This window comes from Convolutriloba macropyga, chromosome 4 (genome assembly GCF_964194025.1).
Source record: "Convolutriloba macropyga chromosome 4, txConMacr16.3, whole genome shotgun sequence".
Taxonomy (NCBI): domain Eukaryota; kingdom Metazoa; phylum Xenacoelomorpha; order Acoela; family Convolutidae; genus Convolutriloba; species Convolutriloba macropyga.
In genome coordinates this window covers 46,598,911-46,614,083 of record NC_134471.1, presented here as the reverse complement: position 1 = coordinate 46,614,083, position 15,173 = coordinate 46,598,911, and the positions used below count along the sequence as shown (strand labels likewise).

Below are 15,173 nucleotides of genomic sequence, written 5' to 3'. Positions count from 1 at the left end.
TGGTACAGAGTATCAATTTTTTTCCACGGCCACTGGTACCAGAAATGAACGAGGTGGTCCATATTACTGTAGCAGTAAGGACGAAAGGGATTTAGTTGGATTTCTTCATTGAACTTGTCCCAGTCTGTTTTCCTAAAAGAGCAGCATTTCTTATCCCACTAACACGGGGGTCTTGTTTCATGCAAGAGTACGGATTTGAGCCGGTAGTGATCACAAAATTGTGGATGTTTTTCTTGATTGTAGAAGTTCATCAGTTCCACATTCGATAATACAATCGTTTGAGGAGCACAGAATAATGTCTAGTTGAGTAGGAGCCTGTTGCGTTAGACACAGGTCGTGAAGTCTTTCTAAAAGCTCTTCCTCATACTGATTGTTCGAGGACATTGTTGACCATGATGTTTGTTGGAAGTTTAAATCAGCAGATTGAGAAGTTCAAGCGAGGTCCGCTGGTATGCGCTAGAGGCAGGTTTATTGCATAGACAGCATAACGAAAAGGAGGAGTTTGAGGAATTGATTTGAACAAGCAGGACATCATCACTCCTACACGTCACAGGTAGCAGTTTATTTTAATCCTTGCTTTATAGCAACAAAACACCACCGTGACGTGTTTTGCGTTTAAGCGAAGGGTCTGTCATTGCGGTGAACATCATATCCTTGAATGAACAGTGCACTGTTTGGAGCGTCCGCTGTTAGCCATGATTCAGATATGCACAAAATGTCGAAGTTTCTTTTCCGAATTTCATTTGCGAAGAGTTTGTCTGTTTACGTCAAGTAAACTTCTGACATTGTATGTTAGGACACTCAGAGTGAAGTGTCATGCATGACTGGGGCGTTGTTCCGCTTGCGGTTCCATGTTCACAGATTCATATTCTTCAATGGGCATCCATTACCTGTCCATTGCTCCTCTCAGCTTCCTCAAAACATGGTTGTACACTGTCTGAGTCCTTCGGAAGTACTCATTAATTGTCTTTGTGAGACGGTTTTTTGCAAGTGAGAATTCACCTCTCACTCCTTGTCTCGTGAAGGATTGATCATTGCCGTGAAAAAGTAGTTGATAGTCGAACTTATTGTTGATGATGTCAATGAACATCAGTAAGTCGTGTAATTCCATGTATTGTGAAAGAGGAAGTAAATTGAGTGAACGGAGTCTTCGTTCGGAGAAAGGATCCATTTTGTGGCTTTCTTTTGAACATTTTCCTATTGCTTCATGTTCATTTTGCTTGGCATCCAAGCCTGAGAGGCATATGTAAGCAGGTACCACGTAACCAGTGAACGCGTTTCGTTTCGTCGTCCAGTGAGTTTTCTCGCTCAAGTTTCTTTTGATTTGAAAAACGTCACTGAATCCGTTTGAGCATCTTTTGCTGCAGTTCTCTCCTGTTTAGAGAGTCATTCACTATCAGTCCCAAGTCTTTCTGAGACCGTGAAATGCGAAGACATTGGTTATTTAGGCTAGCTGTTATCTTGCCGTTTAGGTACACAATACTTGTCTTCCTGATGTTAAAACATTTTATCTTCCATTAGACATGTAGCTAATGCATCCACTGCACGGTCAAGTCCACTTTGAGCACTGAACATAGCTTTGTAATCATCTGCATAACCGAAACTGTCCGCTTGAGGCATTGTCTCAGGCAAGTCATTGATGAACATTAAGAAAAGGTGCGGCCCTAGTATCGAGCCTTGAGGCACACTAGTTACTTTTTGCAAAGTCGATTTGTGATCGTTTATTTTAACAAACTGTGTTCTGTCGGTAAATAGGACACAATAAGCTTCAGCAGCTTTTCACCAATTCCAAAGTGAGCTAAATTTGCAATCAGAATTTCATGTGGAACAGTGTCAGATGCCCTGGCAAAGTCAATAAACAGTACACAGGGTAGAACCTGCGAGTCGGTGTCGTTTAGTTCATACAGTCTGTCCAGGAAAGTTAAAAGGTGGCCGAGGGTTTCTTTCTAAATCCGTGATGGTTTGCATGAGGACAATCTTGCACAGTCTCGTAGAGCGCGTTAAAGATGATCTTCTCAAAGACCTTGGAGTAACAGCATAGTAGGCTTATAGAACGGTAACATTTTACATCTGCTTTATTTCCCTCTTTGAAAATAGGGGTGCCATGGCAAGTTTTCCATATATTTGGATATAAGCCTTTTTTCAGACATGTTTGGAACAAAATGACAAGTGATTGGCAAAGGGTGTGACTACAGTTTTTCGGTATCACATTTCCAATTTCATCTGGACCCATTGCTTTGTTCTCTCCCGGGGATCTCAATTGATTTGAAACAAATACTGGAGTCACTTTCGGTTGATTTAGAATTCGGCGCGGAAAGGTGATTTCATCCTATTGGAGAATTTGTGTTGAACGCGCTAATGAAGTCATCATTGAACATGTTGCATTGTTTATCTCCACAGGATGATTATTTAGCTCCATATTTTACAACCGATGGTATTGCAGGGGTCTTGCGGATTCTTTTCAAATATTTTTGGATATGACAACACTCTGCCCTCGAAGACAGTCTTCTCGAAATTTTTAAGGTCGTCTTGCATTGCTTCCTGGACTTGTGTTTCAAGTGTCTTCCTTTTGAGGATCAGAGCAAGTGTGCTTGGATTTTTCGATACTAGTCTTTAGCCGTTTCAACAGGTTGGAGGTCGAACTAGAGATCCAGTTTTGGAATGCACCGCCATGTTATGTCACAAGTGGTACAGAGTATCAATTTTTTTCCACGGCCACTGGTACCAGAAATGAACGAGGTGGTCCATATTACTGTAGCAGTAAGGACGAAAGGGATTTAGTTGGATTTCTTCATTGAACTTGTCCCAGTCTGTTTTCCTAAAAGAGCAGCATTTCTTATCCCACTAACACGGGGGTCTTGTTTCATGCAAGAGTACGGTTTTGAGCCGGTAGTGATTACAAAATTGTGGATGTTTTTCTTGATTGTAGAAGTTCATCAGTTCCATATTCGATAATACAATCGTTTGAGGAGCAGACAACAATGTCTAGTTGAGTAGGAGCCTGTTGCGTTAGACACAGGTCGTGAAGTCTTTCTAAAAGCTCATCCTCATACTGATTGTTCGAGGACATTGTTGACCATGATGTTTGTTGGAAGTTTAAATCAGCAGATTGAGAAGTTCAAGCGAGGTCCGCTGGTATGCGCTAGGGGCTGGTTTATTGCATAGACAGCATAACGAAAAGGAGGAGTTTGAGGAATTGATTTGAACAAGCAGGACATCATCACTCCTACACGTCACAGGTAGCAGTTTATTTTAATCCTTGCTTTATAGCAACAAAACACCACCGTGACGTGTTTTGCGTTTAAGAGAAGGGTCTGTCATTGCGGTGAACATCATATCCTTGAATGAACAGTGCACTGTTTGGAGCGTCCGCTGTTAGCCATGATTCAGATATGCACAAAATGTCGAAGTTTCTTTGCCGAATTTCATTTGCGAAGAGTTCGTCTGTTTACGTCAAGTAAACTTCTGACATTGTATGTTAGGACACTCAGAGTGAATTGTCATGCATGACTGGGGCGTTGTTCCGCTTGCGGTTCCATGTTCACAGATTCATATTCTTCAATGGGCATCCATTACCTGTCCATTGCTCCTCTCAGCTTCCTCAAAACATGGTTGTACACTGTCTGAGTCCTTCGGAAGTACTCATTAATTGTCTTTGTGAGACGGTTTTTTGCAAGTGGGAATTCACCTCTCACTCCTTGTCTCGTGAAGGATTGATCATTGCCGTGAAAAAGTAGTTGATAGTCGAACTTATTGTTGATGATGTCAATGGACATCAGTAAGTCGTGTAACTCCATGTATTGTGAAAGAGGAAGTAAGTTGAGTGAACGGAGTCTTCGTTCGGAGAAAGGATCCATTTTGTGGCTTTCTTTTGAACATTTTCCAATTGCTTCATGTTCATTTTGCTTGGCAACCAAGCCTGAGAGGCATATGTAAGTGTAGGTACTACGTAATAAGAACGCGTTTAGTTTCGTCCTCCAGTGAGTTTTCTCACTCAAGTTTTTGATTTGAAAAAGGTCACTGAATCCATTTGAGCATCTTTTGCCGCAGTTCTCTGTCCAGTTTAGAGAATCATTCACTATCAGTCCCAAGTCTTTCTGAGACCATGTAATGGGAAGACATTGGTTATATAGGTTAGCAGTCATTTTGCCTTTCAGGTTCATAATATTTGTCTTCCTGATAAGACATCTTATCTTCCATTAGCCATGTAGCTAATGCATCCACTGCAAGGCCAAATCCAATTTGAGCACTGAAGATGGCTTTGTAATCATCGGCATTACCGAAACTGTCCGCTTGGGCCATTGTGTCAAGCAAGTCATTAAAGAACATTAAGAAAAGGAGCGGCCCTAGTGACGAGCCTTGAGGCACACTAGTTACTCTTTGCAAATTCGATTTGTGATTTTTTACTTTAACAAACTGTGTTCTGTCAGTCAAATAGGACACTAAGCTTCAGCAGCTTTCAACCAATTCCAAAGTGAGCCAATTTTGCAACTCGAATTTCATGTGGAACAGGGTCAATTGTTGGCAAAGTCAACATACAATACACAGAGTTGTTCCTGCGAGTCGGTATCGCTTAGTTCATAAGTCTGTCCAGGAAAGTTAAAAGGTGGCTAAGCGTTTCTTTCTAAATCCACGATGGTTTGCATGAGGACAATCTTGCACAGTCTCGTAGAGCGCGTTAAAGATGATCTTCTCAAAGACCTTGGAGCAACAGCATAGTAGGCTTATAGGACGGTAACATTTTACATCTGCTTTATTTCCCTCTTTGAAAATAGGGGTGACATGGCAAGTTTTCCATATAGTTGGATATAAGCCTTTTTTCAGACATGTTTGGAACAAAATGACAAGTGATTGGCAAAGGGTGTGACTACAGTTTTTCGGTATCACATTCCCAATTTCATCTGGACCCATTGCTTTGTTCTCTCCCAGGGATCTCAATTGATTTGAAACAAATTCTGGAGTCACTTTCGATTGATTAAGAATTCGGCGCGGAAAGGTGATTTCATCCTATTGGAGAATTTGAGTGTTGAACACGCTAATTAAGTCATCATTGAACATGTTGCACTGTTTATCTCCAGAGGATGATTATTTAGCTCCATATTTTACAACCGATGGTATTGCAGGGGTCTTGTGGATTCTTTTCAAATATTTTTGGATATGACAACACTCTGCCCTTGAAGACAGTCTTCTCGAAATTTTTAAGGTCGTCTTGCATTGATTCCTGGACTTGTGTTTCAAGTGTCTTCCTTTTGAGGATCAGAGCAAGTGTGCTTGGATTTTTCGATACTAGTCTTTAGCCGTTTCAACAGGTTGGAGGTCGAATTAGAGATCCAGTTTTGGAATGCACCGCCATGTTGTGTCACAAGTGGCACATAGTATCAATTTTTTCCCACGGCCACTGGTACCAGAAATGATCGAGGTGGTCCATATTACTGTAGCAGTAAGGACGAAAGGGATTTAGTTGGATTTCTTCATTGAACTTGTCCCAGTCTGTTTTCCTAAAAGCGCAGCATTTCTTTTTATCCAACTAACACGGGATCTTGTTTTATGCAAGAGTACGGTTTTGAGCCGGTAGTGATCACAAAATTGTGGATGTTTTTCTTGATTGTAGAAGTTCATCAGCTCCACATTCGATAATACAATCGTCTGAGGAGCAGACAACAATGTCTAGTTGAGTAAGAGCCTGTTGCGTTAGACACAGGTCGTGAAGTCTTTCTAAAAGCTCATCCTCATACTGATTGTTCGAGGACATTGTTGACCATGATGTTTGTTGGAAGTTTAAATCAGCAGATTGAGAAGTTCAAGCGAGGTCCGCTGGTATGCGCTAGGGGCTGGTTTATTGCATAGACAGCATAACGAAAAGGAGGAGTTTGAGGAATTGATTTGAACAAGCAGGACATCATCACTCCTACACGTCACAGGTAGCAGTTTATTTTATTCCTTGCTTTATAGCAACAAAACACCACCGTGACGTGTTTTGCGTTTAAGAGAACGGTCTGTCATTGCTGTGAACATCATATCCTTGAATGAACAGTGCACTGTTTGGAGCGTCCGCTGTTAGCCATGATTCAGATATGCACAAAATGTCGAAATTTCTTTGCCGAATTTCATTTGCGAAGAGTTCGTCTGTTTACGTCAAGTAAACTTCTGACATTGTATGTTAGGACACTCAGAGTGAATTGTCATGCATGACTGGGGCGTTGTTCCGCTTGCGGTTCCATGTTCACAGATTCGTATTATTCAATGGGAATCCATTAACTGTCCATTGCTCCTCTCAGCTTCCTCAAACCATGGTTGTACACTGTCTGAGTCGTTCGGAAGTACTCATTAATTGTCTTTGAGACGGTTTTTTGCAAGTGGGAATTCACCTCTCACTCCTTGTCTCGTGAAGGATTGATCATTGCCGTGAAAAAGTAGTTGATAGTCGAACTTATTGTTGATGATGTCAATGAACATCAGTAAGTCGTGTAACTCCATGTATTGTGAAAGAGGAAGTAAGTTGGGTGAACGGAGTCTTCGTTCGGAGAAAGCATCCATTTTGTGGCTTTCTTTTGAACATTTTCCAATTGCTTCATGTTCATTTTGCTTGGCATCCAAGCCTGAGAGGCATATGTACGTGTAGGTACTACGTACCCAGTGAACGCGTTTAGTTTCGTCCTCCAGTGAGTTTTCTCACTCAAGTTTCTTTTGATTTGAAAAAGGTCACAATCCGTTTGAGCATCTTTTGCTGCAAATCTCTGTCCAGTTTAGAGAATCATTCACTATCAGTCCCAAGTCTTTCTGAGACCGTGTAATGGGAAGACATTGGTTATATAGGCTAGCTGTCATTTTGCCTTTCAGGTTCATATTTGTCTTCCTGATGTTAAGACATCTTATCTTCCTTTAGCCATGTAGCTAATGCATCCACTGCACGGCCAAATCCAATTTGAGCACTGAAGATGGCTTTGTTATTATCGGCATTGCCGAAACTGTCCGCTTGGGCCATTGTGTCAAGCAAGTCATTAACGAACATTAAGAAAAGGAGCGGCCCTAGTATCGAGCCTTGAGGCACACTAGTTACTCTTTGCAAAGTCGATTTGTGATTTTTTATTTTAACAAACCGTGGTCTGTCAGTCAAATAGGACACTAAGCTTCAGCAGCTTTCAACCAATTCCAAAGTGAGCCAATTTTGCAACTCGAATTTCATGTGGAACAGTGTCAATAGTTGGCAAAGTCAACATACAATACACAGAGTTGTTCCTGCGAGTCGGTGTCGCTTAGTTCATAAGTCTGTCCAGGAAAGCTAAAAGGTGGCTGAGCGTTTTTTTCTAAATCCATGATGGTTTGCATGAGGACAATCTTGCACAGTCTCGTAGAGCGCGTTAAAGATGATCTTCTCAAAGACCTTGGAGCAACAGCATAGTAGGCTTATAGGACGGTAAAATTTTACATCTGCTTTTTTTCCCTCTTTGAAAATAGGGGTGACATGGCAAGTTTTTCATATAGTTGGATATAAGCCTTTTTTCAGACATGTTTGGAACAAAATGACAAGTGATTGGCAAAGGGTCTGACTACAGTTTTTCGGTATCACATTCCCAATTTCATCTGGACCCATTGCTTTGTTCTCTCCCAGGGATCTGAATTGATTTGAAACAAATTCTGTAGTCACTTTCGATTGATTAAGAATTCGGCGCGGAAAGGTGATTTCATCCTATTGGAGAATTTGAGTGTTGAACACGCTAATTAAGTCATCATTGAACTTGTTGCACTGTTTATCTCCAAAGGATGATTATTTAGCTCCATATTTTACAACAGGTGGTATTGCAGTGGTCTTGCGGATTTTTTTCAATGTTTTTGGATATCACTGAACAATTTGCCCTCGGAAGACAGTCTTCTCAAAAATTTTAAGGTAGTCTTGCATTGATTCCTGGACTTGTGTTTCTAATTTCTTCCTTTTGAGGATCATAGCATCCACTTATCATAGCATCCTTTCGATCCATCCACTTATCAACCAGTTCTTTGCGTCTCTTCAGAAACTCATTTTCTCTTTTGGAATCCTCAACATTGAGAGCTCAGCGCTCAGGTATTTCAGTTTCTCATAATTTTCATACTTAGCAAGCTTGCGTGTGGATTTGAAATCAATTCCTTTGTCGAGTTGCTGTCCGTTTGGAAAAGAACTGTCTGGGAGTCTCACGTTTTGGGTCGTACTTCCCGATTCTGGAAAAATAAGGCAGCTTCCTGTCTTCTATGTCCATGAATTTGAGTAGCTTATCAACGGCGGCAAAGTTCTCCAACATTCGTTTATCAGCGGTCGTCGCAGTGCTTTCCGGAATGCCACGAGCTCGAATGCCAAGCTGTAGCTGGGTGTTCAATGCTGGGACAATAATTCTCCCGGGAGTGACGTCGCCAATCGCGTTTCGGAAGCTTCTGGGCTTCTCTTTCATCAGATTTTGGATTATTCAATGAGAAAGGCGTCGCAATTGTCAATTCATCGCAAAAACGAAACACGTGGAGAAAACAGTCTATTTTCGGTTGTAGATTTTGACCTAATTAAAAGCCCTCGTGTTCTAGAGACTGTGACAGGCTGAAATGAGTGCTGCAACAAGTCCTTGAAGGTCAGAAAACTATTTAACTCTTACAACTTGGCCAACATGTAAGTTATCTCCTTAGACAGAAATTCATAGATGTCAAAAAGGAGCCCCGTAGTCAGACTTTGCAGGAGGAAAACGTCGCAAATTGGAGTGCTACAAATGATGACATCGATCGATTAGATGTCGAAGCTTGGTTCACGCTTTGTAAGACTTTTTTGACAAACGTTTTTTTGACGTGAAACCTTTTTTGTGAATCGGTTTGCTAAGAGCACTTTTTTGTGAATCGGTTTGCTAAGAGCAGTCCAAAAAATCTACCGGACTCAAATAAATATCATGAGACGATAAAAATTGAAGTGCTAAATAATTGTAGTCGAGAAGGCGAACTGTCCATTGATAGATACCCTGTATTGGAACTGGACCAAGCCTCAATGCCATACAAATGTTTGCAGCAGCAGTAACCGAGAAAAAAAGTTTCAAGATTCATGCAATAGGCCAAAAATTAGCTTCGTGCTTTTGCGTAGCTCCATGCTCTGCCTTCATGGCGCGCGATCATTGCGCTGGCGTCCGGTTATCGAAACTTCTATTGGAGTCATACGAGAGGGGCAGTTTGCGTCTTAAATCACCTTATGAATTTTATCCAAATCTAGATTTAAAATCATCACTTGTACAACTATATTCATTCCTCATAATTTTTCTTGTCTTTATTTTGTATAATGCTCTTTAATGTTTGGCTTCTGTCAGAACTTGTACGTATATAGGCGTTGACTTGCTGCACCCGTTGCTGCTTGCGTTGACCGACCACCCTTTTAGGAGTAAGCTGGTGCTCTTTTAATTGCATGATAAGCTTTCTGTCTGACTTGAACGTTTAGGGTTAGTAGTAGTAGTAGTAGGGATTTGGCCCTTCGATGTCGTCGGGCGCGGGGACCGTGTCCCCTTTCTTTGTCCATGGTTGCTGTTAAATTTTCCACGTATCGCTGACTAGTTCATTGTAACTCGTTTCAAAATAATGCCACAGAAAATTGAGCAGTCGACTTTTCAAACCCGCTGCATTTCCAAATTGTAAACTCTGTGGAAGTCTATTCACAAGAGCACAAGTTCTATAGAAGAAGCTTTGCTGGCAAATTTCAAGACGTGGTTTGGAATGGTCGAATTTCAGATCGTTGTCACTACGTAATGAGCGTGTGGTGTTCCTAATGCAGACAAATTGGTCAATGTTAAAGTTGAAGTGACCCGTAAGACATTTTGAAAGAAAAAGTAAATCCTGTAATTGTAGATATAAAGAAAGCGGTAAGATACGACTAAAACAAAGTAGTTCTTTATAATTGTTATTGCTCGTGTTGTTGATCCATTTCAAACTCTTTTTCTGAACACTTTCGAGTACTTTTGTGTTTGTTACATTAGCAAACCAACAAACACTTCCGTATAACAAAACGGGCAATACCATAGATTTGTACAAGTTTAATTTAACTGACGGAGTTAGGCGTGGTGAGCTTCTTTTTAACATGAACAGAACTCCGAGCGCTTTGCTCGCGGACTTTTTTATGTGGATGTCCCACTTGAGATCCTTTGTTACATAAACTCCTAAATCTTTCTGTATGTGTTCATTTTCTATCAAGGTTCCGGAGAAACGGAAGTGATGCATGGAATTAGACATTGAGATATGAGAGCATTTTTCAACGTTTAAGGGAAGTTTGTGTTGTTCACTCCATTTCATCACTCTAGTAAGATCCATTTGACAGATAAGACTGGACTTGTTAACTGATATGAATTTAGCGTCGTCGGCACAGAGGAGAGGAACAACAGCTCTGCAAGTTTCTGGTAAATCGTTGACGTAGATTACAAAGAAGAGATGCCAGAAGAGATCCTTGTGGAACTCCACTTGTAACCTTAACGCTTTCAGAAAAATGACTGTTGAGTCTAACTCTTTGCGTCCTTCCGATTAAATAAGATTGCAATAATTTGATAATTTTCCCGCGAACACCAAGATGGAATAGTTTTGTTAAGAGAATACCGTGATCGACATTATCGAACGCTTTCTCATAGTCAGTATAAATTACGTCAATATTTTCTTTTGAATCAATTGATTTATAGATAGATTCTAGGTAAACCAAGAGTTGAACGACGCAAGAGCGACCTTTTCGAAATCCATATTGAGCTTGATGGAAAATTGGTTCTAAGTGCCGGTAAAGACACGTAAACAAACAACGTTCAAAAATTTTAGATGCAATTGTAAGAAGAGAAACCTGCCTATAATTCTCTATATTAGACTTACAACCTTTTTTGTAGGTGAGAACGACTATTGAGTTTTTCCAGCTACCTGGAAAAACACTATTTTGTTTTATTTTGTAGAAAACTTGGTTTAGGGATTAACTGACTGCCCTCGAACATCTTTTGTATATAATTGCAGGAATTTCGTCCGTACCTTTTGCTTTGTGAACATCTAAATTTTCGCATATCTTTTCAATCGTTTGTTGGGAAATGTCAAAATCTGTGAATAAAGGTAGCAACGGAGGCGAATTGTTTGGCACGAAGCTGGAAGAAATTTTGAAAATTGAAGCAAAATATTGTGAGAAAAGAGAGCATTGACGAACAGGATCATTGGCTATTTCGTTCTTAAAGGAGACAGAGCTTGGAATCGCGGTCGACTTGAAGTTTCTGTAGTATTTGAAAAGTTTCTCAGTGGATCGGGATGCTGCTAAATTTGATTCAAAATCTGCTTTATCTTCTTCAATCATCGTTTCAGCAATGCCCTCTAGCATTGCTATTTTCTTTATATTGTTTGCATTGTTCCTTCTAGCTGTTTCAAGGCGCTTAATGGCGTTTGACGTAGGCGGTTTAATCCACGGTGATATTTGAGATCGATGCATTGTCCTTTTTGGAACGTTTTCAAATATTATGGGTCTAATCCAATCGTACCACTGTTCAAGCAAAACATTAATATTACTCCAACAAAATCCATGAAAAGGTAATTCAGTTATCTGTTTATTCATTTCATCAAATCTAGCCTTACAGAAGCTGTAAACTATCTTTGACTTTGTTTCCCTTAGATATGAGGAGCTTAGGTTTCTGACTCTAACTTTAAGGGTAATTGCATCATGATTCGATAACAAACTAATGTCCCGATTAATTTTCTTGCAGGATATAACTTCTGTTTTTGGGTTTACTAAGACGAGATCAAGGATACCTGAGGCTGCAGTGGGGAAATCAATGATTTGCTAAAAGCTGTAAAAGCTAATTAGGTCAACAAATTTCTGTGTATCTGAGTTCTTAGCTGAGTAATCGTGCCAATCAATTTCCGGCAAATTGAAATCACCATACACAATTGTTGAATAGAAGGACTTTGACAGTGTAAAGATTTCCTCAAACAGTAGATAACGATCTTGAGGTGATATAGCGTAAGGACTGGGACATGATGAGTTCGGTGGGGCATAAAAACACACAAGTAAAATATCCCGAGAATTAAAACTGAGCGAACATGCTCGGACGCCTCCATCAACGCTTGTATAAAGGGGAATTTCTCTGGAGACAAAAGTATTCTTGATAGCAATCAAAACACCTCCGTGTTTCGATGTGTTATTATCAGCTTTTCCTTCTGATCGAAATATTGCATAATTGGGAAGAAAGAGTTCGTTATCGTGAAATGAGCAATGAAGCCAAGTCTCTGTAAGCATGAAGAAGTCTACACTTCTTGAAATTACGTAGTTAGCAAGTTTAGTGCGTTTATCTCGATTGATTATATTACGTATGTTGAATACAAATGACTCGAGATATTCCTCGGACTCCTGTTTAACATTTAGTCACCATTGACAAACCTCAATTTCAGTCCCATCATAGAAGAGTTTCTGATTGAAGATTCGAAATTTGTTGCGCAGGTATCCTTCTTCGTTAATTAGTTTATACCGTTTGATCAGACATTCCTTCTCTTTGATTTGTTCTTCCTTGGTCAGAGACTTGCTAACAAAGATCTTTGTTCCATTGTCTTGATTAAAGTACTTAATTTTATGAGCGTTTGCAATCAATTTTCTTACCGTCCAGGAATTGTTGAAAGTCACTAACAGCGATCTTGGTTTAGAACTTGATTTGGTAAATTTACCTAATCGTCTGATATTCGAAACTGTGTTTTCATTTTCTCCAAGAAAATCAATGATTCGCTGAGTCTCTTAAATCTCATGCTGCATAATGTCCGAATATTTTGAATTTGGTTGCGAGGAAAGTTCTGGTATACCCGAAATTTTGATTTCCAAGCTGGTATCTATCTTTGGGGAGCTTTCACTGTTGACATTAAGCAGGTTTGGTTGGGGAGGAATTACAGGGGTAGTTGACTTAGCTTTCAGTTCTGACAGTGTCGATTTGATTTCCTGTAGATTGTTGTTTATGTTTTCCTTGAATTCCATCTCTGTGGTTGTCTTCAACCTCACAAGCTTCTTCACGGCTTTAGTGCACTCATTGCAAAACCAGATGACACCTTCGGTGGACATGTATGTCAACGCTTCAGTTGGAATCTTTGTACATGTGTGGTGTACCCAGCAACCACATTTGTCGCACCCAATAGAATTTGTAGTTTCATCAACTGTTGACGAGCAATGTGGACATAATAGGTCTGAACCACTACTGGTTGACTTTGTCCTTGTCATGTTTCGCATACAATATATGAAACTATTTAATAAGATCACTGGCGCATGTCTTTGAAAGTTCCCCTTTCTTCGATCTCATTAACAATTTGCTTGTAGATAAAGTACCTTCTTTGCTTTCTCATTTAACTCAAACCAATCGGACATCGGACCCATAGATCAGTTAAGCCTCTTTTCCGTTTCAGAGCATAATCGTGAAATAATGCAATAAACCGATTGAATCAGGAAATCTAGCCAGAGTGATCCCGGACCTGAATACATTTTAAAATGTTTATTTTGAAAATATGTATTCTGATCACCAACTATACGTGCTTTACTCTGCACAATCTCTTAATTCACAGGTCGATTTTTCATTCTTGGCAAGATCAAGTCAAACCAAACCTTCTTTGGCTGATTTCTGCCCCTCCATTTCAGCGCCCTTCGTTAATTCGCTCATGTACATGTCTGCTTCATCACTTTTGACCTATTAAACAAGTAATATACCGTAATAAACAAATCGTGGTTAAAATGATGAATTGCAGCAGGCATGAAACTTACGATCAGTGCGGCTTTCATAACGTTGAACAAATGAATGAGGTTCTCAACGGTAGCATCTTTGTCATTTTTCTTGATTGAAGCCTAAAATTCATTATCTAATTATAATTGAAAGAAAACGTAAAGTATATAGACTTACCTCGGTAAGTGTTGTATAGTTATCTTCAAGAGCTTCTTCAATGTCATCTGGCTCGATCTCCAAAATGGCATTCCAGTCGACTGGAGCCATTGTCACTGAAAGATCAATAAAGTTTTTATTGATCTATTGCGGATCAAGTAACTGCGAAAAATGTTTTCTTCAATTGGCGACTTTTTTATAATTTTACCTCAAAGCTCTCGCGACTATATGGTCTTGCGAAAGTGCAAAAACCTTAGGACTTGGCTCTCGATCCGCGGAATCGACTATGAGCACCTGAATGTCTTTATTTCCCTTCAGATGTTACCAGTTGCAAACAATCTATATTAATTCTAATTCGAATGTTATCCCAATGTTTAAGCGCATATCTTCAGAGCGTCCATTAAACATGCAGCCTAGAGTTTTGCATGCATTTTTATGTACGTCTGCGTGTATGCACTTCTTTGTGTGTATATACGTCTGAGTGCATGTACGTCTGTGTGTATGGACGTTAAATGCTAATATTTAACGTCAGAAGCCTTCTAAGCCTAGAAAGAATGGCATTCTCAAACTCAATCGCAACTTTGAAATACGATCTCTGTCTCACAGAAACTTGGCTGACTCCACATGTGACAAACACTGCAGTGTTCTTGCCAAATTACAGCATGTATCGAACAGATAGGGACCCCGATATGTTCACTTCTAAAGATGGCGGTGTTCTAATAGGAATCCGAAATTCGATTGAACATGAGCAAGTAAACCTAAGCACAGTACATGATGATTGTGGCAACCAAAATCTTCACAAAATCAAAATCTATACTGATCTGCTGTGTCTACAATCCACCCACTAGAAGTCCATTCCTATGGCCATCTGGACAACTATCAAACCTACTTAATGAAATTGAACTAACACGCTCAAATCAGTTTTGTGAAAACTTGATACTGACGGGAGACATAATTTTTTTCAAAACTGACTGGGAATCAATGTGCTCAAGTGATGATTATGAGAATGCATTCAATGAAAAGTTATTTGAATTAAACTTTTCAAACATTGATGAGAGACAACTTGATGTAGTCCTAGCCGACAACCTCGACCCAATTATAAGCTGCGACTTGGACAATAATCCTTATTCTAAATACTCTACAAATCAGAGACCTTGCTCTGATCACATACCAATCTACCAATCTGCACTTACTTGGCGAACTTTAATGGCAAAAAGTTGCCCCGAAAGCAGTAGCGAAGCCTACAAGTACCATGAATCTATTAAAAAAGAAAATATGAACAAAGAATAACTCAGAGAGATTTAAAAAACGATTGTCAAT

The 15,173-nt window shown here is 39.8% G+C and overlaps 1 protein-coding gene across 1 annotated transcript in view; it reads right to left on the bottom strand.

Moving 5' to 3' along the window:
- Window positions 1-13,971, bottom strand: part of LOC142337706 (centrosomal protein of 290 kDa-like) — a 270,490-nt gene extending 256,519 nt beyond the window's left edge. Inside the window, exons 1-3 of the mRNA XM_075387155.1 lie at window positions 13,875-13,971; window positions 13,739-13,819; window positions 13,583-13,664 (exon numbers count right to left, since the gene is read on the bottom strand). Of these exons, the coding sequence (XP_075243270.1) occupies window positions 13,583-13,664; window positions 13,739-13,819; window positions 13,875-13,964 (253 nt within the window). The 5' untranslated portion in view covers window positions 13,965-13,971. The remainder of the gene's footprint in view (window positions 1-13,582; window positions 13,665-13,738; window positions 13,820-13,874) is intronic.
- Window positions 13,972-15,173: the final 1,202 nt, after the last annotated feature.